The sequence below is a fragment of the Engraulis encrasicolus genome, chromosome 20, assembly GCF_034702125.1.
Source record: "Engraulis encrasicolus isolate BLACKSEA-1 chromosome 20, IST_EnEncr_1.0, whole genome shotgun sequence".
Lineage (NCBI taxonomy): Eukaryota > Metazoa > Chordata > Actinopteri > Clupeiformes > Engraulidae > Engraulis > Engraulis encrasicolus.
In genome coordinates, this window is record NC_085876.1 from 17290380 (window position 1) to 17317053 (window position 26674).

Sequence of the window (26674 nt, forward strand, 5' to 3'; positions counted from 1 at the left end):
GCCCTTTAGCCTACCCCCACCACCCCTGCTGGATAAAACCACAACAAAAAGTAAGAGTAAAGAGTAAAAGTGAAAGTATGAAGGAATTACTTTATTTCAAAATTGTGAGAAATTGTGAGAAATAGCCTATCTGTCAGTAACACAGTGTGCGCTGCAATGGGTGTTTCAGGGACCAGAGGGAGGCGTGTTGCATAATTCACTGTGTGTCCATAAGCTGGACAGTCTCCTCAACGACATCAAGCTGCAGAGGCGTCACTGATTTAGTCAGTACAGCAGTGGTCCCAGGCTTGTATCTGTAGTTGCCTTCCCTGTAGACACAAAACTTCAGTTAGATTCAACATTAAACCAAAAATCCAGCACAGACAGGTTCAGATGTTAACCCCACAATAATAACAGTCACAATAAGAGTGTTACTATTGCATTGTCTCTGGCCCTGATTCTAACTAGCCCACCTCTCCCCCTTGGTGGCCGGCTGGTCGAATCCTCGCAGGTAATCCACTCCTCCCTGTGTGATGACGCAGAGGTCCACGTTGCTGCCAGAGCCAAGGTCACAGAAGATGCCTGCCGCTATGGCATCTCTCACCAGCGTCTTCGCCTCCTCCAGCTGTATTGAGCAGAGATGCATAAACTCATTGTATAGGTACACTAGGTGTAATGCATGTGTACTGTCTATGTGTAATTGTCACACCTAAATTCTATGTCTATGTCTGCATGGTAAAGTAAGAAACATAATTTCAATTCTTTGTATGACCAGTGCAATAAAGCCGACTTGACTTGAATGGAGGGGGGGGGGGGTGTTTATGAAGTAGTTGAGAATTTTGAGAATGCTGTTATGAAGTAGTTGAGAATTTTCAGCAAATAGTGAATAGGCGGTAAGAGGCTACGACTTGAAGAATGGTGCCACTAACCTCCATATTTGGCTTGAAGCGATCCTCAAACACAGAAACAGCTGCTGCAGCACCAGACCCTAAAACAAGCATGACACAAATAATTTACATTAAAAAGATCCTTCCTTCCCTATTCACATACACAACAATGTACACTGTCCACAATATAATATCACAGTACTCAGTTGAATGTGAAGGTGTCCTTTTAGCTTTGTTCACATGATTGGGTACGATAACTCTACAGTTTAGCTGAATGTTTCAGAGTTTTCAGTAGCAGAAATGAATGATGCCATCCCAGACATCTAATCTACAATAATGTACACATGTCTTGCTGTGCTGCCTAAAGCCATTTCATTCAATGTAAAATAATGTAAGTTGCCGTAAAATAACGACACGCAGGAGCCACTGATTTGGTACCACGTCCCCTTGACTGCACCATGCAAGGTCTTGCCAGGTGTGGGCAATCTCTATTAGTCCTCCCACACCTCAGATGTCCCATCAGTGTTGCCAGATGGAAAATGCTGAAATATCGTACCAAAACCTCAAAATTATCGTTTTGGGGGGCTTTTTGTGAGGAAATTATCGTATAAGACCCAAATTGTTGTTTCAAGGCATCTAAATGAACTGAATAATAACTCTGAAATTATGGCACATCATGTTTTTTTGATCGTACAGAGGACAAATTGGACAAAACTATGGTACAAATACGATAATTATCGTACATCTGGCAACACTATGTCCCATGGAAGTTACATGATATAGCATGCACATCGGAGAGGAGAAAATCATTTGCAACTCCTAATGTTCAACCTTCCATGAGAGATTCCATGACGATGCTTTGACAATGTTTTTAAAAATGAGCTAAGTAAACAGTGTTGCCATAGAAATGTACCCATGGTGAGGAAGGGGAGCTTGTCATAGGAGCCATGGGGGTAGACGGCGTACAGGTGAGCTCCAGTCACATCCACACCTCCAACGATCAGCGACGATCCAATGTGACCTTGATATCTGAAACAGAGAAGCAATAACGTAACTTGAAAATTCAGCAATTTTTCACCTTGACTTGTACCCTGCAAAATTAGTTGAATTGAATATATTAGAGACAGTAGAAAAAAAGGCTCAAAATCATTACAACATCATTCTGATAACTGAAGGGACATACCTACGAAGTCATATAGATGTCACTATGACACTAGCCATACAACATATAGCCTCGGCACAATATTACTTGACTTAAGCCAGTAAGACATGGCACCATGTTATATATTAGCTGTTACCAGAATGGCAATGACCAAGTCATTTACTAAAGGCCCTGCACAGTCGTAATGGTATAGTACTATGGTAGTAAGGTTTTTTCAGTTGTGCTATTGGAACGGTGTGTCTTAAGGAGCTACCATGTTGTATTTTGGAATGGGAAAAGTATGTGCTTCAGAGCTGTCTTGTGTTGGCCTTAAATACATTAGGCCTAATGATCAGGCTACTTACATTTTCACAACACCATTGCTTATTGTCAGCGTTGTCATGGCTGTGCACTGCTTCTGTCATTATACAGCCCTGGTTTGCTACCCCAAAGACCTGGTTTCGAGTCTGGCTGGGGCAACTCCACTAGAGGTGAATGTAGTATCTCTCTCTCTCTCTCTCTCTCTCTCTCTCTCTCTCTCTCTCTCTCTCTCTCTCTCTCTCTCTCTCTCGCTCTCTGTCTGTCTGTCCTCTCTCTCTCTCTCTCTCTCTCTCTCTCTCTCTCTCTCTCTCTCTCTCTCTCTCTCTCTCTCTCTCTCAATACCTGAAGAGCATCTGCTTGAGCTGTCGCGTCACCATGGCCACCATGGGAGGCCGTCCGGTGCTGAGCGTGTGGAGCTCCACATTTGATGACATCATCTGTGTGGTGACCTCTGCGTCGGCTGCCACCCCGGCTCCACAGCAGCTGCGCGCACACAGGTAAAACAGAGGGTATTTTTCTTTTTTTCTATCGTTCTTGTTTCTACGTAGCAGCAAGAACCAACTCATAAACTAATGGTTTGGTAGTGTGCACCACCAGTAGTGTGTTCTGTAGTATGCACTGTGTGTGTGTGTGTGTGTGTGTGTGTGTGTGTGTGTGTGTGTGTGTGTGTGTGTGTGTGTGTGTGTGTGTGTGTGTGTGTGTGTGTGTGTGTGTGTGTGTGCAATTTCATAAACCTCTGCTGACATTTCTATTCCCTTGCATTTGTAGTCAGGCGTCCAGTAATATTGTATACTAACAATTTCAATTCAATTATCAATTTATATTTTGACGAAACATACAACAGATTCAATCACTCACTATATCTTGTCTGCAATGTAGTGAATCTTCATGCAGTTCTTATCTGCAACCACCATGTCGTCTGTCGCCCTCGTATCAGCTCCAAGAATGACCCCATCCTGGGGACAACAGAGTGACACAAATATAAGCCCCTAAGCACCTTTTAAACACAATATTTGTAATGAGATTAGTCAATTCTGTGTCAATAAGTAAATACAAATTACTTTATAAACAATTCCTGCGATGGTGGTTCCTGTTTTTCTGGCCTTTGGCGCGCCGAAGCCCTTTTCAGCCAAATTACCCTCCAACACAGCATTTCTGTGTACAATTAATAATTTCAGTTAGTTTGGACATAATTTCACACACAAAATAACGTGACAACTACCCGTTTCAACTGAAAAATGGTGACTCACCTGCGAGTATTCTCAAAGGAAAAGCCACTCTTGGGTGGATTGCAAGGCTTCGCCGTGTTCAGCATCGTTCAATTATATTTTTTGAATGGATTTGCGTCCACTCAATCTTTAAAAAAAACTATTCAGAAATATATAAATGTCTAACTAGCTTCGCTGTGTCGTGATAGATAGGTGTTTATGCCCAGCGTGTGTCAGCGTTTACCATTGAATGTTTGAGACGCGGTTGTAATTTCTTTCACTTTCGGATTTCATACCGCAGAGCGAATCAAATTAATCCAGGAAGTAGCCATCACAGAGGTGTTAGTAAGCAGGTTCTACATCTTCCACTTTATTCCCTCTGGAACTACTTACATTTTATAAAAGTATATATTTTTACCCAACAGCTGCCTTCAAAATTGTATTCACTTGCTTATTTAACCTCATAGAACAGAATTTAAACAGCAAGAACATGATTTTAAAATGTTTTCCATTTTAATAGTTAGAATTAGTCTTGGTGTGTTGTTTATGTTGTTATATAGGCCTATAGTGTTTTAGGTAGACCTACGTTTCGGAAGCTGAATCTCTATGCCAGTATTAAAAAAAAAAAAAAGTTTGGACAGCTTTCTGCATGTGTGCGTCAAAAGGAACCTTTTAGCTGTGCCCATGGTTTTGAGGGACACCTTAAGCTGCGTACAAAACGGATGTTTTGAACTGCGAGAGAACAGTTGATTTTTTTTGTTGTTGTCGCTAGGAGATGTGTACCTAGGCTGCGAAATTATGGATTATCAGACTAACGTCTTTTTACCTGGAATTTTAATTCGCTTTTGTAAAAACACAGCGACGTCCACACATACGGCTTTAGAAGACATTTTATTTCCCTCTGCTCAAAGACAGTGGACTTCAATCAAAACCAATTGTAAGCCTTGACAGTACCAACTACAAGCTCAAGCTCACAATGCTGTAAGCGAATACATTACATGATCTAATTGTACCCTAGGTCAGGGTAAACTTAACGAATTTTTGAATTGGCAAAGATTTATACACTAAACTGTGTAGTTTCAACTGCCAACAGCTTCAGACTTTGTCCTACAAAAACGCTTTGTAGACTGTAGTGCACATGTCAGTTTAGCATTTATCCCGTGAGAATGATACTCTTTCTGTCAGACGAAGTAAAAGTGCACCTTCGTTCAGGCATTGCCATTTGTTCTCTTCAGCAATGCGTTGAGGAGCTTGTTCTCAACAGCATTGACGCCGAGGCCACTTGTATAGCAGTGAAGGTGGACGTAGAGGCTTGCAAGTTGCTAGTTCTGGACAACGGTGTAGGAATAGACAGGCAAGACTTTGACAGAATAGGAAACCGATACAGCACTAGTAAATGCAGCTCGCTAAAGGATTTGGAGAACCTCACATATTATGGGTTCAGGGGAGAGGCTGTGGCCAGCATCGCCTCTCTCTCTGATGCAGTAGAAATCACATCCAGGACCAAATGTTCCAGAAAGACCTACAGGAAGGTCTTTGACAATGGGCAAAGCAAAGGTGTGTTTGAAGCAGAGACAGAGAGGCCATCAGTGGGCACAACAGTCACCGTTAGTAATCTGTTCCGCAACATGCCTGTGAGAAAGAAACGCCTAGACCCCGTCCTGGAGATGGAGAGAATCCGACAAAGGGTGGAAGCGATTTCCCTCATGCACCCATCTGTGTCCTTCACTGTCATGAACGAATGCACAGGAACCATGCAGGTGCAGCTGTCCAAAGTGAAAAGCACATATTACCGCTTCGCTCAGATTCACGGCCTAGAGAAGGCCAAAAAGCTCAAAGAAGTCACACATTCTTGTGGACGGTTTGAAATCACGGGGCACATTGGCTGCGAGGGTCATTACAACAACAGCCTACAGTATCTGTTCCTGAACAGAAGGCTTCTCCTAAGAACTCGACTGCACAAGCAACTGAAATACATTCTCTCAAAGTCGGCCATTTCAAATAAGCTCCACTGCAGCCCCAGCGTCTCACAGGCCGCCACCAGCTTCAGCCCTAAAGACAGTGTTGGCGGTGGACAGCTTTATGGGATGTATGTCATCAACATAAGCTGCGGCTATTCGGAGTACGACATCTGCTTGGAGCCAGCCAAAACACTGGTGGAGTTCAAGGACTGGGACAGCCTGTCGATGTGCCTGGACGAGGGCGTCAGGACGTTTCTGGCCAGGGAGGGTCTGCTGAGGGCTTCACTAGAAGGCAGCCAGAGTCCTCCTTTCCCCCGTCAACAACACGCAGCTTTCTCAGACGTGTGTGAAAACAGCAAGTCCCCTCTCGATTTTGTCGGAGAGAAGGCCATGGCTTCGAAACCTGTTCACAGAAAGGTTCCTGCGAACGTAACGGAGGCATGTGGAGACTCCAAGATGTGTGGCGCGGATGTCACGGAGAGTGAACAGGATGCTGCGGCTGTTGAGCACGAGGCTGATGTGGAGATGGTGTCCTCTGACACGGTAACGACCCTGCATTCAGATGAGCAAAGCGTCGTCACGCCTGTCTGTGAAAAAGCCTCACCAATCAAGCCAAGTACATTAATGAAGATTTCATTATTTCGCAGGGAAAAGCCAGAACCAAGCATCTGTTTTCCCTCTCTTCAGCAGAATACTGCAGGAGAAACACAAACACCCTCTGAGCGCAAATCTAACAAGATAAAAAAGATATCCGTAGCCACCAAGCTCTCCTCTCTGAAGCAAGCGAAGATGAAGCAGTGTGATTCTACCAAGCACTTGCTTCATGAGAAAAAATCGAATGACAGGAAAAAAATAAGACTGTCACTTTCTTCAACAACAGCTATGAGCTACGGAGAGCAAGGTATCGATACCTTACGTCAGTCTTGCAATTCTTCAAATCGTAATAAAGAATCCTCTTCTGCTATGAGCTACGGAGAACAAGGAATCGATGCCTTACGTCACTCTTGCAATTCCTCAAATCGCAATAAAGATTCCTCTTCTTCTCTGAGACAAGCCAGTCATAAATTTACAGAACCATCGGATGTGCATTCATTGTTCGGACACCTTTGTTCTAGTTCTTCAGTTACCCATAATCCCTCAGCAAAAGCACAAACTACTGCCTCCAAGGGCATGACCTATGACTTTTCCATTAAACAAAGGGTCACTACTTCTGGTGACCTAGACATCAACCATAACCTGTGTATGAAAGGGCTACACACTACCTCCAAAGACCTAAATATTGCCCATACAAACTCAGAGAGAGGACAACCCACCACCTCAAAGAACTTAAATTTGAGCCATGACCTCTCCATCAAAGAACAACCTGCTTCCTCGAATGCCCACTCCATCGAAGAGCGTCCCAGAACTTCAGAGGACCTTTACAACGAAGAACCATGCACTACCTCAGAGGACATCAATACTTCTCATAGCCTCTCCATCAAAGAACAACACACTGCCATTAAGGACCCAGATGTTACGCATGACGTCTGCGATGACACAAGTATTCACACTCCTTGGACAAGTTCCTCCGAGGACATTTTTAAGGAACCCGAGGAGATTTGTCATCCACCTGCTATCAGCTCCAAAAGACTTGATAGAACTGAAACACAGAGAGACACCAATCAAGTGCAGGAGAAGGAAGACGACTTCGAGACCCTCATGGGGGATAGCTGGCGGTCTCACTATGATCACGTGGCTGGAAAAGTAGTCTACATCAACAAGAAGACAGGACTGAGCAGATACGATGCTCCTACAGAGGACCTCTGTGTGGAAGGTGAGGGCATTGATTGCCTTTTTGGTGAAATTGGCTATGTATGCATGCATGTGTAGGTGATGTTTTCCTAGAAAGATAATGGGAGCATGACTTCTAATTTGTCAACTCTGACTAAAAGTCTAGTTATAACGTCACATTTACAGGTATAGAGTCAAATGAGCCTTTGGCGACTGAATTGGCAAACACCAAAGATCCTGTACTTTGTGTCAATTGTCAATGTGTTTTCACAGTTTCTAATCCATCTAGCTCCACTCAAAGATCTTTGGCTCTACTACCGCTTCTTCCTCTGTAGGAGTAAGGGCTCATCCTGTGCAGGCCAAAGCAGTGTTGCCTTTCCTCTACCAGCCCCGGACCTCCAGGGCCCTGGGCACAGGAACAGCCGAGAAAGGTACTGTTGGATGTTTTTATTGTCTTTTTATTTTCACAGGATGAAAATGGTTCACACATAATGCTTAGTTCATTGCAGTTGTACAGTTGTGCTTATTTTATCACAGTTACAATTACATATACAGTTATTACAATTTATAGTATACAATTCAATTTCAATAGCAGTGGTTTAACCTGTTAAGACACGGCGTTATACATTTGCTGTTACCATAATGGCAATGACCAAGAACAGCTACATTACTAAAGGTCTTGTGTTATGTCATAGTAGTGTAGTACTATGGTAGTTAACTTTTCAATGACTATTACAGCGTGTCACTAAGGGGCTACATGTGATTCATTTGTACTTACTACTTCACATTGAAACATGACTTGCATTGATTCTGGTTCTCCTGTTCTGTTTCATGCATGACATGTTTTTATTGTATTTTTTTCTCCTTTGTGTCCATACGTGTCCATTCGTGGTGAAAGCTGATGGTGAGAGCACCCGTAATCTTGCTGAACCGTTCGCCGCCTGGAAAAACCCAGTTTTCATTCACCCTGACGATGTAAGGTCTTTTTTTTTAACAAATTGAATGTTTTTGTCAATGTTTCGCATTTTACTAAACTGATATGTGCATAAGCAGGGCTATTAGACACCTTCCTAGTGCTTGGTTGGACCCCCTTTTGGATTAAGAAATGCCTTATCTCCTGCAACAATACTCAGATAGGCTGTTGAATTCCAACAAAGTCCAGATGATACTATGGGTCCCACAGCCAAAAAAAGTATCCCCTACACCACTACACCACCAGCCTGAACCATTCTCCTTTGACTTCTGGCATCAACAAGGCATTTTGGCCCACAGAACTGCTGCTCACTGGATATTTTTTTCTTTTTTGTACGATTCTCTGTAAACCCTCGAGATGGTTGTGCATGAATATCCCAGTAGATCAGCCGTTTCTGAAATACTCAAACCAAGCCCATCTGGCAACAGTAACCATGCCATGTTCAATGTCACTTAAATCACCTTTATTCCCCATTCTGATGGTCAGCTTGAACAGCATCAAATGGTTTTAACCATGTCTACATGCCTAAATGCATTGAGTTGGCACTGTGTGATTGACCGGTAAGAAATTTGCATCAATGAGCAGTTGGAAAAGTGTGCCTGTTAATGTGGCAGGTCAGTGTACATTTGTATTCATTAGGTTGCGGTTTTGCCAATTTGCATGTAGGACTGATGCTTCAGTTACCAGCAACCAGGGCTTTGAACCGTTATTTTTTTCCAAACGGTTCGTTCCGAACAGAACCGGAATTATTTCGTTTCCGGTTATGTGTTCCACCAATAAATTGATGTTCCCGAACCGGTTAGAACAAAAAAATATTGTTCCCGGAACGGTTAATTTCGTTCCTGTCAGCTGATTACTCCCCATAGGCCTAACTGACGTTAATTAACCAAGAAAGACGGAAGTGCAAATGAGTCAGCCTACATTCCAAACTGTTTATTCAAGTGGATGAAAATAATATCCTTCAGAATTTTGTCATTCAGGGACGACCTAAGCGGAGAAGTGGAGAATAAACCTCAATGATGAAAATGCGCGCTCCACGCTGACTTGGGTCATGGGGAGCGCTAAGATGCACATTGTGATTTTGTGCATATTTGAAGAACGAAGAACAATCTCAGTGCGCTTAAAACACGCTTCTCTGCAATGTCTAACAATGATGCAATGGAAACTTTGCCCTTTTGTATGACAGTGGTTTCTCTTATTTAAGATGTGGAGTGGAGACTTTGTAATCCACAGCTCTCTCTCCATTCAGTCAGAGAATGTCTGATGTCACACAGGACATGAACCTCAGCCGTCATGGTAACGTGCGCAGGAAAATAATTACTTTTTTTTTAGTTTGAGGAACGGTATTAACCGGTATTAACCGGTTACCATAATTTTTAAATAAGTGTTCCCGTTCCAGAACATAACAAATAATAAAGTTTCCGGTTTCGTTTCTGTTCCCTGTAAAATACAAAAAGTTCCCGGTTTTCGTTTTCGTTCCTTGAACCGGTTCAAAGCCCTGCCAGCAACACAGTAGTTGTCAGGCTGCTGTGCGGCAATCTTTTTCAAAGCACCTTCAAGTTTACTAATACATGCCACATGGTAGCAAAATGTTGTCCATGGAATTATCCTGACTTTAACAACTATCAGAATTACCTCCTGGACATTTGACATTCTCCTTTGGTTGGTGTACTCTATGTACTCTCAGCAACACAATAATGAATTCAATGCACTCAATTCAGTGTCAGGATTGCCTTTCCAAATGCAGTCATTTGGGTGTCATGGTGAACCCCCAGTTATGATTTCATGGACAAGGTCAAATCGCTTGTGTGCTCCATGTGCTGTAGGTTTCAATGAATGTGACCAGTGGAGACGTAGGTCGAGTGAACAGTCTGATGCTGCCCTACCGCTTCACCAAGGACATGATCCACTCCATGAAGGTCAGTTCAAGGATGCACTGACATTCATTCATTCATTCATTCATTCATTCATTCATTCATTCATTCATTCATTTTTGTCATTTATTAATTCGTTCATTCGTTCATCCATTAAATTGTTAAAATCTTTTCCAGGTCATTGACCAAGTAGATAAGAAGTTTCTGGCTTGCCTCATTAACCCAGGAGACCAAGGAATGTGTTTTTACAGTAAAACAGAACGTAAGTACAGTATAAGCATTTTTTCTGTATTTCTGTTATGAGACTCTTGTTATGCTTTTGTTATGAGGCCTCCCCACCATACATTGTGTGTGTGTGTGTGTGTGTGTGTGTGTGTGTGTGTGTGTGTGTGTGTGTGTGTGTGTGTGTGTGTGTGTGTGTGTGTGTGTGTGTGTGTGTGTGTGTGTGTGTGTGTTCTTCAGGTTGTCAAGCAAATCTCCTGGTGTTGGTAGATCAGCATGCTGCCCATGAGAGAGTTCGTCTGGAGGGCCTTGTAGCAGGTTGGTAGCCATGGCGGCTTTTGCCATGGCAAAGTGGTTGGTTGTACAAATGATGTACAAAGTTTTCAATACAATACAATACAATACAATATCTTTTTATTTGTCATTGTTACGAGCACAGCGAAATTGAGCATTCCTTGTGGAAGCAATAATTAGAAAAAAGGAAATAAAAAGGAAAAGTATGTATAAAACTATACTTTGTAAGCATAATTAAGTGATGTAATGGCAGCTGGGTAGAAACAGTTTTTTAGTCTGTTTGTCCTGGTTTTCATGGACCTATTCATCCATAGCCATAGTTTCAGACAGAACCTTTAACTGACACTAGTTGAACATAAGAGATTATATACACTTTTTAGCCCACATGAGTTGTATACTGTGCTATTATGTTGTGTTGCTCTTTTTATAAACATACGTATGCATTTCCGTTTCCTTTGTACATTTGCACATTGAACATTTAATTATGTTAAAATAAACATGCCAACTTTCAGCTTTAAAGGAGTATGCTACTATTTTGGGGCTTAATACAGAAAAAATCGTTGGCTGGGGTTTATAATGGTGGTAAAGTGTCTTATTTTTCATGTAAGCCGTTGTCTTGCTTTAAGACAAGTTAAAAGAGGGAGCATGTCGCTAAGCTAGTGAAAGTCAATGCATCTGTGTAGCATGCTACATGCTACAGTGATGCATTGACTTTCACTAGCTTAGCTACATACTCCCTCTTTTAACTTGTCTTAAAGCAAGACAACGCTTAACATGAAAAACAAGACACTTTACCACCTTTATAAACCCCAGCCAACGATTTTAACTGTATTAAGCCCCAAAATAGTGGCATACCCCTTTAACTCAATTAATCGGGTTGTTGTGTGTTCTTTGCACCGGTAAAGTTGCCATAATGAGACGTAATCATCGATGTGTACTTGTTTCCAGAGTCGTATGAGGAGGACCCAGAGCAGCCGGAGCAGAGGAAGCTGGTGTCCTCAGCCGTGTCACCGCCCCTGGAGGTGGCCATCACACAGGAAGACCTCATACTCCTCAGGTCAGGGCCACCAATGATGCATCATATGCTTCTGTGTCTATGAAGGGTATCGTAAGGGGTCTGACACACCAAGGCGGTAAAGCGGCGCGGAACGGCCGCGTTTTTTACCGGCGTCAGTGAAAATACATTGAAACCTATCTGTCCTTACACACCAACCGGCGGTAGTCGGGCGTCAGCGGCGCGGGAGCCGGCTCCGCGCCGCGCTGGATTTGGAAAATAGAACTCGAGCGTATTTTTCACGCCGGCGACCGGCGGTGTCTCATTCAAATGAATGGCAAAGTAGCATGCTAGCTTTGGCTGTGGGGAGGGTTTTGAATGGGACTGGCCGCGCACGCCGACGCTGTCAGTGTGCAAGGCAGAGAAAAGCACGCCGGCCAAAACTAAGCAGAAAGACCGCGTCCGCCCTGCGACCGTTCCGTTCCGCCTTGGTATGTTTTGGCCCTAAGGGGTCTTACACACCAGGGCGGTAAAGCGTCGCGGAACGGCCGCGTTTTTTACCGGCGTCGGTGAAAATACATTGAAACATATCTGTCCTTACACACCAACCGGCGGTAGTCGAGCGCCAGCGGCGCGGGAGCCGGCTCCGCGCCGCGCTGCATTTGGAAAATAGAACTCGAGCGTATTTTGTCTCATTCAAATGAATGGAAAAGTAGCATGCTAGCTTTGGCTGTGGGAAGGGTTTTGAACAGGACTGGCCGCGCAACTAAGCAGAAAGACCGCGTTCGTCCTGCGACCGTTCCGTTCTGCCTTGGTATGTTTTGGCCCTAATGTGTGATAAAGCACCTGCAGGAGTGTATTGACTTTAAACTGTTGGGTACAGTGACACCTTGTGGGCCTTTTACAAATTACAACAGAATAGAAACAAATGGCTCCTGGGTCTTTGGCTAACCTTTTGAAATGTTTAAAAAAATGTGTTTGTGTTTACATTAAGTGTTTGCAGGCTGGATTGCGTGCCTGCTGTTTTAGAGTACAATGCCCATGTTGTCCTATATGCCACTGAATTGCTTTAAATGATTTACTTTACATTTACAAAACAAGACGAGACAAAAAAACAAACAGTGTTTAAACTCTAAGGGTAAAATTTCCCCGCCCCTGACCCCCTGTGCCCTTCTACTTCAGCGCAGCCCTGGCGTGATTTTTTGACGCGATTTGACCAGGCAGCAATGTTAAATGGCGAGGTCATACCCATCGTAGGTCATGTCGACGTGGCTGCCCAGACCTAGACTCTGTGCTGAAACCTCACTGGCTACGTTTACATGACGTTTTTCATTCCGAATTAAAAATTCAGAATTAAATAGTTTCGTCGAGTTTCCTTTGATCTTTCAGTTCATTCCGAATTAAGAAGTGTTTGCATGACGTTTTCAAATTGGAATTGAATTAAAGTGAGTTCATTCGGAATTAAATGTCTCATGTAAACGTAGCAAATGTCAGTGGTCATGTTGCCACAAGGATGTAATTTTGAGTGCAGCAGCAGTTTCAGATACCAAATGCATGCTCTTGGCATCCAATATTGCCATCTGGTCAATGAGTCGAAAAATGACGTGTCAGAATGATACTATCCTACTGTAGTCTAGTATTAACCCATTGACGCCTGAAGCACCTGCAGAAATAGGTGCTAAATGCCCTTTTTGGGAAAAGGTACTGTCAGCCTACAAAAACCTAAATACCTCAGCCTGTGAAGCACATAAAAACTTGAGATCAGTTGCATTTAAACGCTAAGACACTCATCTTGCATTACAATGTGTTAACTTTGCTCTGACATGCCAACATTTTTAATAAAAACATCCCAAATCTCATAAGCCTGAATGTTGAGTCATGCAGCTCCAGGCACCAGGATCAATGTTGCGCAGCGCAACATCCAACATCAATTAATAGCTTAATAGTATAATTGACTTGTGTTTGCTGTTGCAGGTCCCGCCAGCCGTTTCTGTGTCTCCTGGGGCTCGAGGTGGAGTTTCCCTCGGGTGACAGCAGGCCTCGCGTGCTGCTACACAGAGTGCCCACCTGCTTCCTGGAGAAGGAGAGCACCAGACTCAAACGAGGACGGCCCTCTGGGATCCACGCCCTCATAGAGGTGTGTGAATGAATGATTTTATTTGACATCTTCAGTTCATATAAATAAAATAAATACATGATTGAGTTTCATATAAACCGCACCACATACTTAAATTAAAAAAAACAGAGAGTCAGGATAGCACAATAAAGCTCGAAAGCTTATTTCCATTGTGGTCCTTGGTGTTTAGTGGTGTTAATGGCAGCAGTTGTTAAAATGACAAGAGTAGCACTGGGACCAAACTAAAACTATAACACATTAAATACATAGCATACACATAACACATATTCTTTCCACTTAAAGTAATATACTACACTGACTGATCTCTAAACCATTTTTTCAAAGCCCATTTAAAACCATCTAGGCTATTGATCATCTTAATATTACCTGGTAACATATTCCACAAACTAGATGCAACATATAAAAATGAGTCCTTCCCTATTTTGATATTGACTCTTGGGGGAACAAAGTCTGTGGAACTCCCCCTAGTGGAGTAACTGTGGACATTCCTCACTCTATTAAAAAAGATATTTAAGTATTTAGGGACATGCCCATTTACAATTTTGTGCACCATACTCAGCTCTATTTGGGTAGCCCTCATAGAGGTAGCACCAAAGATTCTTTTAATTCATAATGGACCGTCTCTGGTAGCACAATGCCCCAGCCAAGGGTGGTGAACCTTTTTCATTCCAAGGGCCACTTCAAAGTCCTCCAAGGGCCGTAAAAGTCCTCTGAGGTCCGTACTATGAACACAAACAGGATTTCCCCCTGCACTTTAAGCCTATATTGAAGGCAGCCACCTTTACAGCACACTCCACCTTCTCTAGGTCCCCTGAATACAACTTAATTGTATTGCAAACGCAGATTCCATTACAAAAATATGTCATATGTCATGTGAAGCTGCATAACATTGAAATTACATTGTGGGCAGGATAAAACGGCCCCAAGGGCCGCAAACGGCCCTTGAGACATAGGGTCCCCACCCGTGGCCTAAGCCCTCCACACATGGCCTTGCATGCCCATGGGAACCAAGCTTCAATTCCTCAACCCTGCCCTGTCACTCTCTCCTGTTCATTTCCTGTCTCCCATCACTGTCTGTCATCACAAGACCCCAAAAAAACCCCAAAATGCTTAAAAAAAAGAGGTATCACAACAGAATTGTTCTGTTGAATACGAGTGCTTAAGGGCTTCTGCACACCGGCTCCGACAAAGTGCTGAGCACTGCTCAGCTAAAATTCGATTCCATTGTTTTCAATAGAACCACGCACACTGGCGCCGATGTGCGCGGACATTCGCGGACATTCGCCGATAGCAATTAGAGACAAGTTCTATTTTGTCGGCGCCGCCCATTGACTATCGATGCAATGTTCGTGTGAAATTGGGTTTGGGGGTCCGAATTCTGTCGGAAGCAAAAGTGCGGCGCAGTGCTGTCGGAGCCGGTGTGCGGCCGGCCTAACATAGCACTAACGCAAACCCAAATCACCCACCAAGGAGTGATTTGTATTTCAGCTTGATTGGTAGGCCATATCAAGAGGACACAGGGATCTGTAACTGTATTGGTGGTCTGATCCACTCCACGTAAGTTCAACCAAAGACTGCTGAAAGGTGAAAATAAGATCAAAAATGTTTAAAAATCCGATATGGCAAAATTTATTTGAAAAAACGGAATTTGAGAAAAAATAAAATGGAATTTGAGAAAAATTAAAACAGATTTCATAGGGCCCTATAAAAGGCTCAAGCGCACGTGCTTGCATCTCAAAATATTCAGAAAACCATAGCATACAGGACACAGGAACAGAGTATTGCCTTACCCTATGACATACATGAGCAACACTTTGTGTTTTCTGTACTTGTTTTCTTTGGTTATCACTTGACTTAGCTTTTTAGGATGTAATGTACTACTAAAATAATTGGAATGTGTTCTAAAATGTTCCTTTGTTCCCTTCCCCTGCATCCTCTTCTTGTCCACCCAACTAGGAATATCTCAGAGAACAGATTCAGGTGAGCCTGCCTATTGACTTACTCCTAGCCCATATTCTGTATGTTTTATGCCGGTGGTGTATACTGTATGCACTTGTGTGTGTGTGTGTGTGTGTGTGTGTGTGTGTGTGTGTGTGTGTGTGTGTGTGTGTGTGTGTGTGTGTGTGTGTGTGTGTGTGTGTGTGTGTGTGTGTGTGTGCATACACTTATTATGACTTCATGGAGTACTACAGCAAGTCACTTGATGTCACGTGTGTTTGTGACGTCTTTTTTTTGTTTTGTTATTTGCCTAGATGCTACGCTCCACCAGTCGACTGCAGGCGACTCTGCCACTAACAGTGCACAACGTGTTAGCCTCTCAGGCTTGCCATGGTGAGTGATGACAAGACGTCAGTCAAGCGTTCCTGTACTGCTGATGACTCCATGATATGTCTTGTAATGTGTAGTGAAAAGTGTGTGTGTGTGTGTGTGTGTGTGTGTGTGTGTGTGTGTGTGTGTGTGTGTGTGTGTGTGTGTGTGTGTGTGTGTGTGTGTGTGTGTGTGTGCGCTAGGGATGCACGATGTGTCGGCCCTAACATCGGTATCGGCCGATATTTGACATTTCTCAACACATCGGATATCGGTCCGATGGGTAAACTGGGACGATATTAACGCCGATGTCTTTTTAATATGTTACGTTTTTTTATTATTGGTTATCTTATTGGTTGATAGTGACTTTCATTGTTTGTCTACTAGTTTGTTTCTATTTTTTTATATAATTTTATCACAGGGAGTTAAAACGTGTTTTGGAAATAAATTAGAACATTCAAAATTCAGTTTGCATCATTGTCAGTCGGTATAAATGTTATCTTTAAAAAATATATATAACATTGCTATCGGTTAATACTGTATTGGTTATCAGCCAAAACCGCATTATCAATATCGGATATCGGTTTCGGCCAACATTTTTCACATTGTGCATCCCTAGTGTGTGTGTGTGTTTGTGTGTGTGTGTGTGCATGCGTGCGTGTGCTTGTGTATGCACATGCCCATGATGTGTAACTGTAACTGTGATTTGTTTGTGATTGTCAGGGGCCATTAAGTTCAACCACAGCCTGAGCAGGGATGAGTGCCACAGCCTGGTGCGGTCCCTGGCCGACTGCCAGCTGCCCTTCCAGTGTGCCCACGGCCGGCCCTCCATCGCCCCCATCGTCGACCTCCAGCACCTGGAGAAGGACCAGCAGGCAAGTACTACAGTATAGAGAAATAAAAACATTAAAAAAGACGAAAAAGGGGTTTGTTTGGGGTTTTGCTGGAGAGGGTGCAGCAGGTAAGGACTACTGTGTATTGAATTAAATGAAAGTTCAATGTAAACTTGACAGAACTATTTAATTCTGAATTATCAATTTGGAATCAAAAACGTCCAATGTGGCCAATAAACGTGGCCAATTTGCACTGTATATTTTTTCGTCTTGTTTTTTTTTTTGCATTTGTCGGTCACATTTCTGGTGTCTCCTTGATCAGCTTGTTGCCTGCGCTCCCTGAGTGCATTGTGCTGAAGTCCAGTCCCAGTCTCAGGAGACAACACAGGAAATGTCAGCCAGGCGCTAGGAGCGCCGGCCGTGCACCAAAAACATAACAAACCACATTCCATCCAATTATCAACGAGATTCTAGAACAAGTGTTTTCTTTTGTGTTGCCCATGTAATCATTTCCAATATATCAGCTGTAGCCGATGAACTCCGTAACCTCATTTTGTACATGTATTGTATAAAGATTTCACAAATCCATTTTTATATTCATTCATTCATCACGCTTTGAATTTTATTATTTTCCATAAATGGACTATCTTAAGTCATCTAGTATTTTTGTTGTTTATATGGGCATTGTAGAATGTAGATCACGTGCCCATTCAGTAGCCATATTGGTTGGAGTAAATAAGCTTCAAAAGAGAATATTAAACTGAATTTTTAATATATATATATATTTTTTATTATTATTATTTTTGTCATAGTTTCACACGTCTCTTCAGTAGATGATTTTTATATTTACCTTCATTTATATGTATTTATATTCACATGGTATAGACAAAAATATGGGGCTAAAACAATATGAGCATTCTTTTCATTTACCATACAATACCAGTAATTATTTTTATTTTATTGTCTTGAATTAAGACCTTTTTTAATTGTGAAAATCTCCTTCCCATATTTATTGCTTAAAAGTATTAATTATAGACAATTATAAATAATATTAATTATAGACGTCCCATGACTGCATTAAATTCTTAAATTGTCATTCCTGTGTTTTGCTTTTTAGGATACTTCAAAACCCAATCTACGAAGATTAACAAGAATGTACAGTTCTTGGCTGGACAGGAAAAGCATAAATGAAGAAAAGTACAAGTATAAGGAAAAGTCATGATCAAATTACAATTGCACACATAGGTTGAAATGAAAGCTAAATTATATTTATTATATATTTATATGAATTTTATATATTTCTGTTGTTTTGTCATTTTTTTTGTAAATAGAACAGTTAAAATAAATTGTGACATTTATTTAAAGATAAAAATACATATTTCTGTAATGTCTGTCTGATATTAAAAAAAGGAAGTAATAATTCTGTTAATCAGTCCAAACTCTGGCTTTTTTTAAATCTACATGTCAAACTATATGTCAAGTTTTAAGGACAAATCTGTTGTGATAGAGCATTTATGTGGCATTCTATGACATGTCTGCTCACATACACAAAAATATGCAAATGTATAGAAATGCAAACCCTCTCAACTACATGCACACATCTCATGTAGCTTCGGTATCTGTCTAAATATAATTGGAATGGAATTGTGCAAAACGTAACCACTGGGTTAATGGTTGTGGATTCCATATCCATTCGAAGGTAACCACCTGCCTTAGTTTCAGCAAGGCCACTGGGTGATCCAGCCAAGTGTGAAGTGTTGGTCAGTTAGTGTATGAAGATTAATTATTATCAAGAAGTTGAAAAAGAAAAAATACCAAGGCACTCTCATCTATCAAAAGTAAAAAGTCTTTATTGCATGGCTTGGTTACAATAAACCTTTTAAAAGTTTTTTTTTTTAGTTTTAGTTTTTTAAAAGGTTTATTGTAACCAAGCCGTGCAATGAAGGCCATAGAAACCAGACCACATAGATAGTCCATAGAAACCAGACCACTAATGTCTTACAAGAAAATGCCACAATGGTGAGGTCATTGTTTCTGATTACCCTCTCTCTCTCTCTCTCTCTCTCTCTCTCTCTCTCTCTCTCTCTCTCTCTCTCTCTCTCTCTCTCTCTCTCTCTCTCCTCCTCCCACTCAGAGAAGAAAAGAGAATTATCTCCACCCCACTCCTTGCTCCTTGTCATTTCCCCATCAACATACGGCATAGAGCAATCAACTCTGATGTACTGTATGTGCATCTTCTATGGGTATAGAGTATGTACCGACCCCCACTTAGGTCGGGGACCCCATGCCATGTGAGGTCGCCTGAAATTCAAGTGGGGTCGCCTGAAGTGTCTTGGTATGAAAAAAGAAAACTAATAGTTAAAGTTAATTTTAATATAACATAACGATGTAATAGTATAGTAATATTCTGATAGGTAATTGTAGATAATAGATATAATCTTATATTTGAAGATTGTAGATATACAGTCTTGGGCATTAATACATGTCTATATGTTCAATTGCCACAACTGTGTGTTCAGGGTCGTGGGGTCCCCAGTAACTTGTGACGTGAAAATGGGGTCCCGCACCAAAAGAGGTTGGGAACCACAGATGTAGTATGTTGATGGGGACATGTCTGCTAGACAGGCTGTGCCCTCCTAGTGGCGCAACACCTTCAGTGTTGCTTCTAGTCAGGCCAAGAGCAATACAATATAGTTTCTGAGCTCCAGAAAAATCGGAAACTCCTCCCACTTTGTCGGGAAGCATACAACCAATAGCAAACCAAGGGAGGCAGGTCGACCATGCCGTTTGGGAAATGTTAATTGCTATGCTCTTGGTCAGACCAAGTCTCGAAGAGATTTGAAAGTCGATGATAATCAGGCTACATGTCTGCCACAGTCTGAGCTGAAGGGACAAGTAATGCAGCTGACGTTGTCATGTCAGTGAATACCAGCTAGGTGGTGCTAAGTCAACATCATACCTCAAGAATATGAATGAAGAATTCTTGCATTGCAGTGGGTCATTTTATGCCTTTTGTGTACTTGCACAATGGAGAATTCCTTGCTTTATTTCAGTTTCAGTTATTTCAATTCATGAAAAAAGCAATGGTTTTCTGCGTTGGTCACTTAATCCTGGCCCTGAGCTTTGAGTATCACCTTTGTGCTAATGCACAGTGTTGAGCAACGCTGCTACGTCAGTGGTAATCTCATTCCATGGTTGCGTTGAAATGTTCCTACATTCTTTGTACAGTTTCCTACATAGGTCTACTATATGAGTTACATCGTTGTGTCTCCTACTTAGTGCACTAGCCTATATAGTGTGAGTGAGTGAGAGTGCACATTTTTATTTGATTCACTAAAATGTGTTAATTAGTAAAGCCACCTGGTTTACTTTTGCTGTTTACGACAGGTGATTTCACTAAAGGTGATTAGTGATTAGTGATTGACCAGGTTTGTGTAGTGGGTGGAACAGAATTAGACCCCTGATTTGGGTAATGGCTGGAACAGGCTGTGTGTCTTGTGGTAAACATTTAAAAGTGGCCTAACAGGCTGTGTATGTACTCTGCTGATTTTATGTATTTGGTTTTTTTTTACTTAAAATTTCACCAAAACCCGAGCTGTGTGACATATTTTGTCAGTTTTAACCTGTCATATGAACAATTCATTATTCCTGAAACCACAGGCCATATGTGATAAACACGTGCCATACAGGTAAATAATAGGTTAGATAGTACCAAAAGTGACCTTTAGGGGGCGCGCATTGAACATATAGTTCTATGTTTATTACTCAAAAAGGTGAGGATGCTGCTGGCAGCCTCAACAGCGCTCATGCGAAACGAGTCGCCATTGGCTGTGGCGAAGTAGGCAGTGCTTCTCAGTGCAATTCATCTACAGAGTCGAGAGCTTGAAGAGGCCAGCAGCAGCATCAACACACAGAGACCGAGGGGTTTTGGAAAGTGATACGGAAGGCCAGATGCGGGGTGTCCACGGGACGATTTGGAGTTTGTTTTAATGGTTTTAACGGACAGACCAAATAGAAGTTTTTAACCGAGCAAGATGCTTTGCCATGTTACCCGTCCCGACTCGGTGGTCATGGAAGTAGAAGTTGATTCGAAGGCAAACGGAGAGGATTGCCTCAATAAGGTAGGCTACAGCATTTCAATTGTCGTCATTACAGACAATTGTACATCTGACGATAAGCTACCGATACGTTTTCCTTACAATTTTGTCTCGGACGGACAGTTTGTCTGCGTTTTTAGTCATTGATGCATCTCCGATTCGCGTGCCATGGAGTGTGTGAAAATACAGCGACCATTTCATAGAACAAACACATGCAGATGGGTGCCCCGAAACGTGATTAAATATTGCATAGTTAAAAGGGCATATCATTAACTATCCTGAAACTGTTGAGTGCAGTGTAGCTCAACAAAGGCGAACAGAACAGCGTCATGTTTTGGTTTTCGCCGACGGGTGCTGATGCTTGGTTGCATTGCACTGCCTTCGGAGGAATCGACAAGCTCGGGGTTACTTTAGTTCATCCCGTCAGAGCACCCACACACACGGTGACTTGGTATTCATTTCGTGTCTACCTCCTCTCTTGCCCGGGAAGCAGTTAGACATTGAGTTAAAGCAACTCGTATTGTACTCGAAAAGCATGCCTGGGTGTCCATTTACCACGTTTTGCGGTTTCAGCTACGTTCCCCTTCTTCAAGCGACACAAGCAAACATTGACTGTGCTACATGGTCTCAATCTATGCACGTAGAAGAGAATTGCCAGTGTTTGTGTGCAAGGGGACTCTTCGTCCTGCCTGACTTTGGTGTGTGTGTGTGTGTGTGTGTGTGTGTGTGTGTGTGTGTGTGTGTGTGTGTGTGTGTGTGTGTGTGTGTGTGTGTGTGTGTGTGTGTGTGTGTGTGTGTGTGTGTGTGTGTGTGTGTGTGTGTGGCTATTTCCATTTTGGTCACACGCCCCCTCCGTGGACCCTCTCTGATTATGCAATAGGCAGCAGCAGAGATGCTTTCACCCATCAGGATCTGCTTGCGTCATCCTAGATTAAAATGCCTAATTTATATGTATTTGAAAGAGAAAAAACGTGTTCTGAATATAACAGCTGTAGCCATGTTATGTGGTGAGGTTGTTGCTGCTGTGGTTGTTGTTGACCCTCACCTATGTCCTCTGTCAGGTATGTCGGACTTTGGGGATTATCGAGGTGGATTATTTTGGCCTGCAGTTCACGGGCAGCAAAGGCGAGAATCTCTGGCTGAATCTGAGGAACCGAATATGTCAGCAGATGGATCATTTGACGCCGTGCCGGCTCCGACTACGAGTCAAGTTCTTCGTGGAGCCGCATCTGCTATTGCAGGAGCAAACGAGGTATATAAACAAACACCATCTCTCGCTCTCAAACACACACACACACACACACACACACACACACAGCCTTTTTATCTCATTCCTATCTCTGCTGCCCCCCACCCTCTCTCTCACACACACACACACACACACACACAGAACCCCTTCATCTGCATCCCCCATATCTTCAGAAGACTCTCTTCTTCCCCCATCATTAAATTTTTCTTCCTTCCTTTTTTTTTGCCCGTCTCTGGAGTGAGATGGCAGAGCGCTATACGGTAGTGGAGAAATGTAGGACATGATGCGTAGGCCTGTGTATTAAATATTCACAGTGCTGTGCATGCGTGTGCTTGAGAGGCATATGTACTGTACTGCTCCCCCAGAAGTGTTGCATAGTGTTTCCTGTCTGGCACAGCTGAGGAAAGCGGAGAAGTGCTTCAGCTGCCTAGACAAGAGGAATACAGTAACCACTGAGGATGGATGGATGGATGGATGGATGGATGGATGGATGACTCCTGCTCTCTACAGTGGCATGCCCTATAGTAACCCCAGTGACTGTGGCAGAGAGGTTACTATAGGTCATAGCGGGGGAGCAGGAAATGCGATCTCTCTCTCACACACTCTGTATCTCTCTTGACTATCTTTCTTGCTTGTTCTCTGTCTCTCTCACTCTCTCACTCTCTCACTCTCTCTCTGTCTCTGTCTGTCTCTCTCTCTCTCTCTCTCTCTGTCTCTCTTTCTCTCTCTCTCTCTCTCTCTCTCTCTCTCTCTCTCTCTCTCTCTCTCTCTCTCTCTCTCTCTCTCTCTGCCCCCACTCCACCTCTGTGGCTGTCTTCTTCCTTTCTCTTTGTTTCCCCCTCTCCCTCTCCTTCTCTCTCCATCCCTCGGGGCGCCATGTGTGTGTATTCATAAGGGATTGTTCCATTGTTTCCTCTCTGCTCTTTTAGTCCCTGATGACTACACACCTGGTTCGGCAGACTAATAATTTTTTGGAGCCGATTCCCCTCCACCCCTTTTTTTGTTTTTGGGGATAGTCATTTTTTTACATTTGTCTCAGGAATGACAGAGGGGTTTGAAACATCACCAGGTAAATAAATGAAAAGAACTGGATTGGGAGCCGTTTGTGTGAGCGTGCACACATCTTTTTGCGTTTCGCCACATTTCAGTTTGCTATTTGTGCCTTGTCCCCCGCCGTAGGAAGTGAGTGAGTAATGTGTTGCTCAGTGGCCTACATCGCCTCTGGACAGTAGAGAGGGCGATGAGACACTTCAGTTATTTTGTTACCACAGGTTATTTATTTGCCTTCAGTTCACACGATAAAAGGGCACGTGGCAAGTTGGTGAACAGGGAACTTCCTAAATGCTTCAAGTGGAAATAACATTCAACCAACATCAGAATGGCTTACTTACTGTAAAGAAAGTCATGCCCACAGAGTTAAAATATTTTACTTTTTGTAAAGTAATTTTAGAGGGTAACTCAATGATTGTGGCACTGAGTTAGAGTGACACTTTAATTCACTGCCCTTGCTGCATTTTTTGGGTATCCTACCGTGTAATATAAGTATTTCACTTTATGTATTTGCACTGACCCTTAGGGCTGGGTACATGTTTTTATGCAATGTCTCTTATTTCTGCTCCCGAGTCTCTGTTATGGCCTATTGAACAGTCTTCATGTCTGTATGTTATGGCCTGGTAGACAGATCTCATGTCCGTACGTCAATGTTTCCCACAGAACCTTTGGTAGCCGCAAGGTGGTAGGGGGTTATCCGACATCAGAGACAAATGACCATTTTGACTTGCCAGGCTATTGTTGTGAAGTTTCATATGAAATACGATCTGAAACCCCCCCCACAGAAATGAATCACCTGTTATGTATGTGTCATGGTTGAGTAGACCGTTTTCAGGTCCCCATGCTACGGCCTAGTTCCTCATACTTCCATGGCGTCGTTGGCCCACCATGTTGTGATGTCTGGGGGATGGGTGTGTTTGTATCCTGTACAGCGCTGCTAATTACACAGCCTTGCTTTCATAAACATACTCCTTGTTTGGGGCGAGTCGCACCGTTCAAAATGTAAAATTTCCTAAATGTACTCCTCTTGTTTTGGGGCGAGTCGCCCCGTCCAAAATGTACCATTTCCAAAATGTACGAAATGAAACTACTGACAGTGGTGCGTGCGTGCGAATATGCGTGCATGTTTTTGATTTATTTGGGGAGTTGGAGGCTTGTGTGCATGTGTAGCTCTGGGTTCCTGGTCTCCTTGTGACACAAGATTATGTTATGTGTCTGATGTTGAATCTCAAATGGTGCACTTGTGCACTTCGGGCACTATGTTTCAGTGCGTAACTACTAATACGCTATACGCACTGAAACATTGCCACTGAAGTGCACAAGTGCACCATTTGAGATCCAGCATGTGTGTTAGTGAGAGCGAGGGCGTGGTGACCGTGTGTGTGAGCTAGGAGATTAGCCTGGTGACAAACAGATGGTAGCAGGAGGTTCTTCAAGGAGTCACCCGGGCCGCAACTGCACGACTTTTCATCAGCACAACACCCTCACACACGTATGCACACTAGGGCTGTAAAGATATTGCATCGAACCGAGAAATCGTAATGCTCAAGTCACGATACTGTGATATGCCCCTTTAAAGTTTTGTTATCCTTCAGTCCAGAAAACAACCATATGATACGATGTGATAGTGTTTCCAAACTTCAAATGAGATACATTCCAGAAATCGTGGGGTGTATCGAACCGTAGGTCAAAAATCGTGAAACGAACCGAATCGTGAGTTTAGTGTATCGTTACAGCCCTAATGCACACACAGTTGTCCATGTTTGTCTCCTTATGCACCTGTTTTTTGGGGCCGTGTGGACATGCATTTTCATGCAGTAGGCAGAGTCACTATTGCTGCGATGTACAGTAGACCTGTAACTAGAGATGCACCGGATCTAGGGTTGTGCCGATAGACGATGTCATCGTCCATCGGCGATGGGCAGCTGGCATCACGATGGACAGCCAACATCGTGATGCCAAGGAATTTGTATTTTTGAAGCCGCTGCTATTGCCTTCATTACGGTGCTTGGCATTGCAATAAACTGAAACATTACCGTAAAATCCTTAGTAGCAGCGGACTGCGCAGGTAGCAGGACTGAACGGACCGAGGTTGTCAAGCAGAGTGAATTTTATAGCTACGAAAAAAAACGCAATGGAATAAAAAAAAAACTGTGAACTAAGCCCTACTATTGTTTGCTGCATATGAGTTCAAGTAAGTGTCTGATTGCCTACATTTATTTATGTGACCCAAGTTTCTACAACGGAGAGTCATGAGGCATTGGTTCTCCCTCCGGAGTAGCCTAAAGTGAAAGCAACAACTCGTTCAGCAATTGCGACAGTTTACCATTTCATGTTTAACGGAAATTCGACTCAAAATGTTTAATCTCTCCGCGATGGAGATGTCTTGTGAAGTAGCCACACACGATTGTAGGCTACACTTCTGATTAGCCCACTGCCAAGAGGGAGCGCAAGCGATTCCATGTCTGCCCGCGTCTTTGTGGCTTCACCGCAATTGTTTCCATTATTGATGAATTAAAAAAGTCTCGCCGTGTGCTTAAGAAACATTCGCGTCGGGTAATTTGCTAACGCGGGCTAAAATCCATTGCAAAACCTCGAGAAGGCACGCGTGGGTTCTCATCTCTTCCATTTGACAAACGTTCTGGGCTTCCCTGCATGGCTAAAGTTATGCACCGGTATGCAAAAAACGCCGTGACACAGCTGGTCTTGAAATAGAACTACGCCGTTAAATAACACACTCTAGTAGCAGCCTGCTGTAGGCTGCATCTCGAAATTTACTGAAAATAAGTTTCCACGCGGTGGAGTTTGGAAGAACGGGCTTGAAGCAGCTGATGGTGACACGAGAGACAAGAAGGGCGATGGGGAGGGGTCGGTCGGGGAGAGTCGTTCTCACAGACAGCAGAGGAGCGACCATCTCTGTTGCAGACAGTAGCGCAGCTGGAGGAGGTTTAATTTTTTTTTTTGTAAGAATTTAAAAACTGTTAATATATTTCACTTAGGCCTACTCTTAAAGCAAATATATTAAAATAATAGCTTTTCGAAAGCCAAAAAAACGAAACATATGATAATTAAAAAAAAAAATGTAATACCCCAACGACGACGATGTCATCGTCCATCGCATCGTCTCACTGTAAACATCGTCAGCTGCCAATTAGGGGGACATCGCCCAAGCCTAACCGGATCCTGATTTTTAGGATCCTGCCGGATACTGGATCCACTGCTTAAAATCCTGCCGGATCCGGAACCGGATACCGGATCCTACGAAAGGGTTGAAACACATAGCCTACTCGCACACGTGGGCCATTTTTATCACTGAAAAGCCTCGGCTACCGGATCCTGGATCCTGGAACCGGATCCGGATCCTGTGAAAAACCCTA

The 26674-nt window shown here is 43.0% G+C and overlaps 3 protein-coding genes across 3 annotated transcripts in view; 2 read left to right on the forward strand and 1 right to left on the reverse strand.

The window, feature by feature from the left end:
* Positions 1-70: 70 nt before the first annotated feature.
* On the reverse strand, positions 71-3825 carry psmb10 (proteasome 20S subunit beta 10). The gene is made up of 8 exons (XM_063184806.1): positions 3579-3825; positions 3390-3483; positions 3187-3284; positions 2671-2811; positions 1780-1895; positions 909-967; positions 453-604; positions 71-308 (listed from the first exon to the last, which is right to left on the reverse strand). Exons 1-8 carry the CDS (start codon positions 3641-3643, stop codon positions 197-199), a joined length of 837 nt encoding a protein of 278 aa, XP_063040876.1. The 5' UTR covers positions 3644-3825; the 3' UTR covers positions 71-196.
* A 468-nt stretch (positions 3826-4293) lies between these two features.
* mlh3 (mutL homolog 3 (E. coli)) lies at positions 4294-18288 on the forward strand. Its single transcript, XM_063185512.1, has 12 exons — positions 4294-7310; positions 7603-7698; positions 8166-8242; positions 10067-10159; positions 10292-10376; positions 10577-10654; positions 11579-11687; positions 13599-13761; positions 15718-15741; positions 16014-16092; positions 16792-16943; positions 18019-18288. The coding sequence occupies exons 1-12, from the start codon at positions 4703-4705 to the stop codon at positions 18121-18123; spliced, it is 3669 nt and encodes a 1222-aa protein (XP_063041582.1). The 5' UTR covers positions 4294-4702; the 3' UTR covers positions 18124-18288.
* Positions 18289-20759: 2471 nt separating this feature from the next.
* The window catches only part of LOC134436355 (E3 ubiquitin-protein ligase MYLIP-A-like), a 29818-nt gene continuing 23903 nt past the window's right edge, over positions 20760-26674 (forward strand). The window contains exons 1-2 of the mRNA XM_063185514.1: positions 20760-21022; positions 22060-22250. Coding sequence (XP_063041584.1) covers positions 20936-21022; positions 22060-22250 — 278 coding nt within the window. The 5' untranslated portion in view covers positions 20760-20935. The remainder of the gene's footprint in view (positions 21023-22059; positions 22251-26674) is intronic.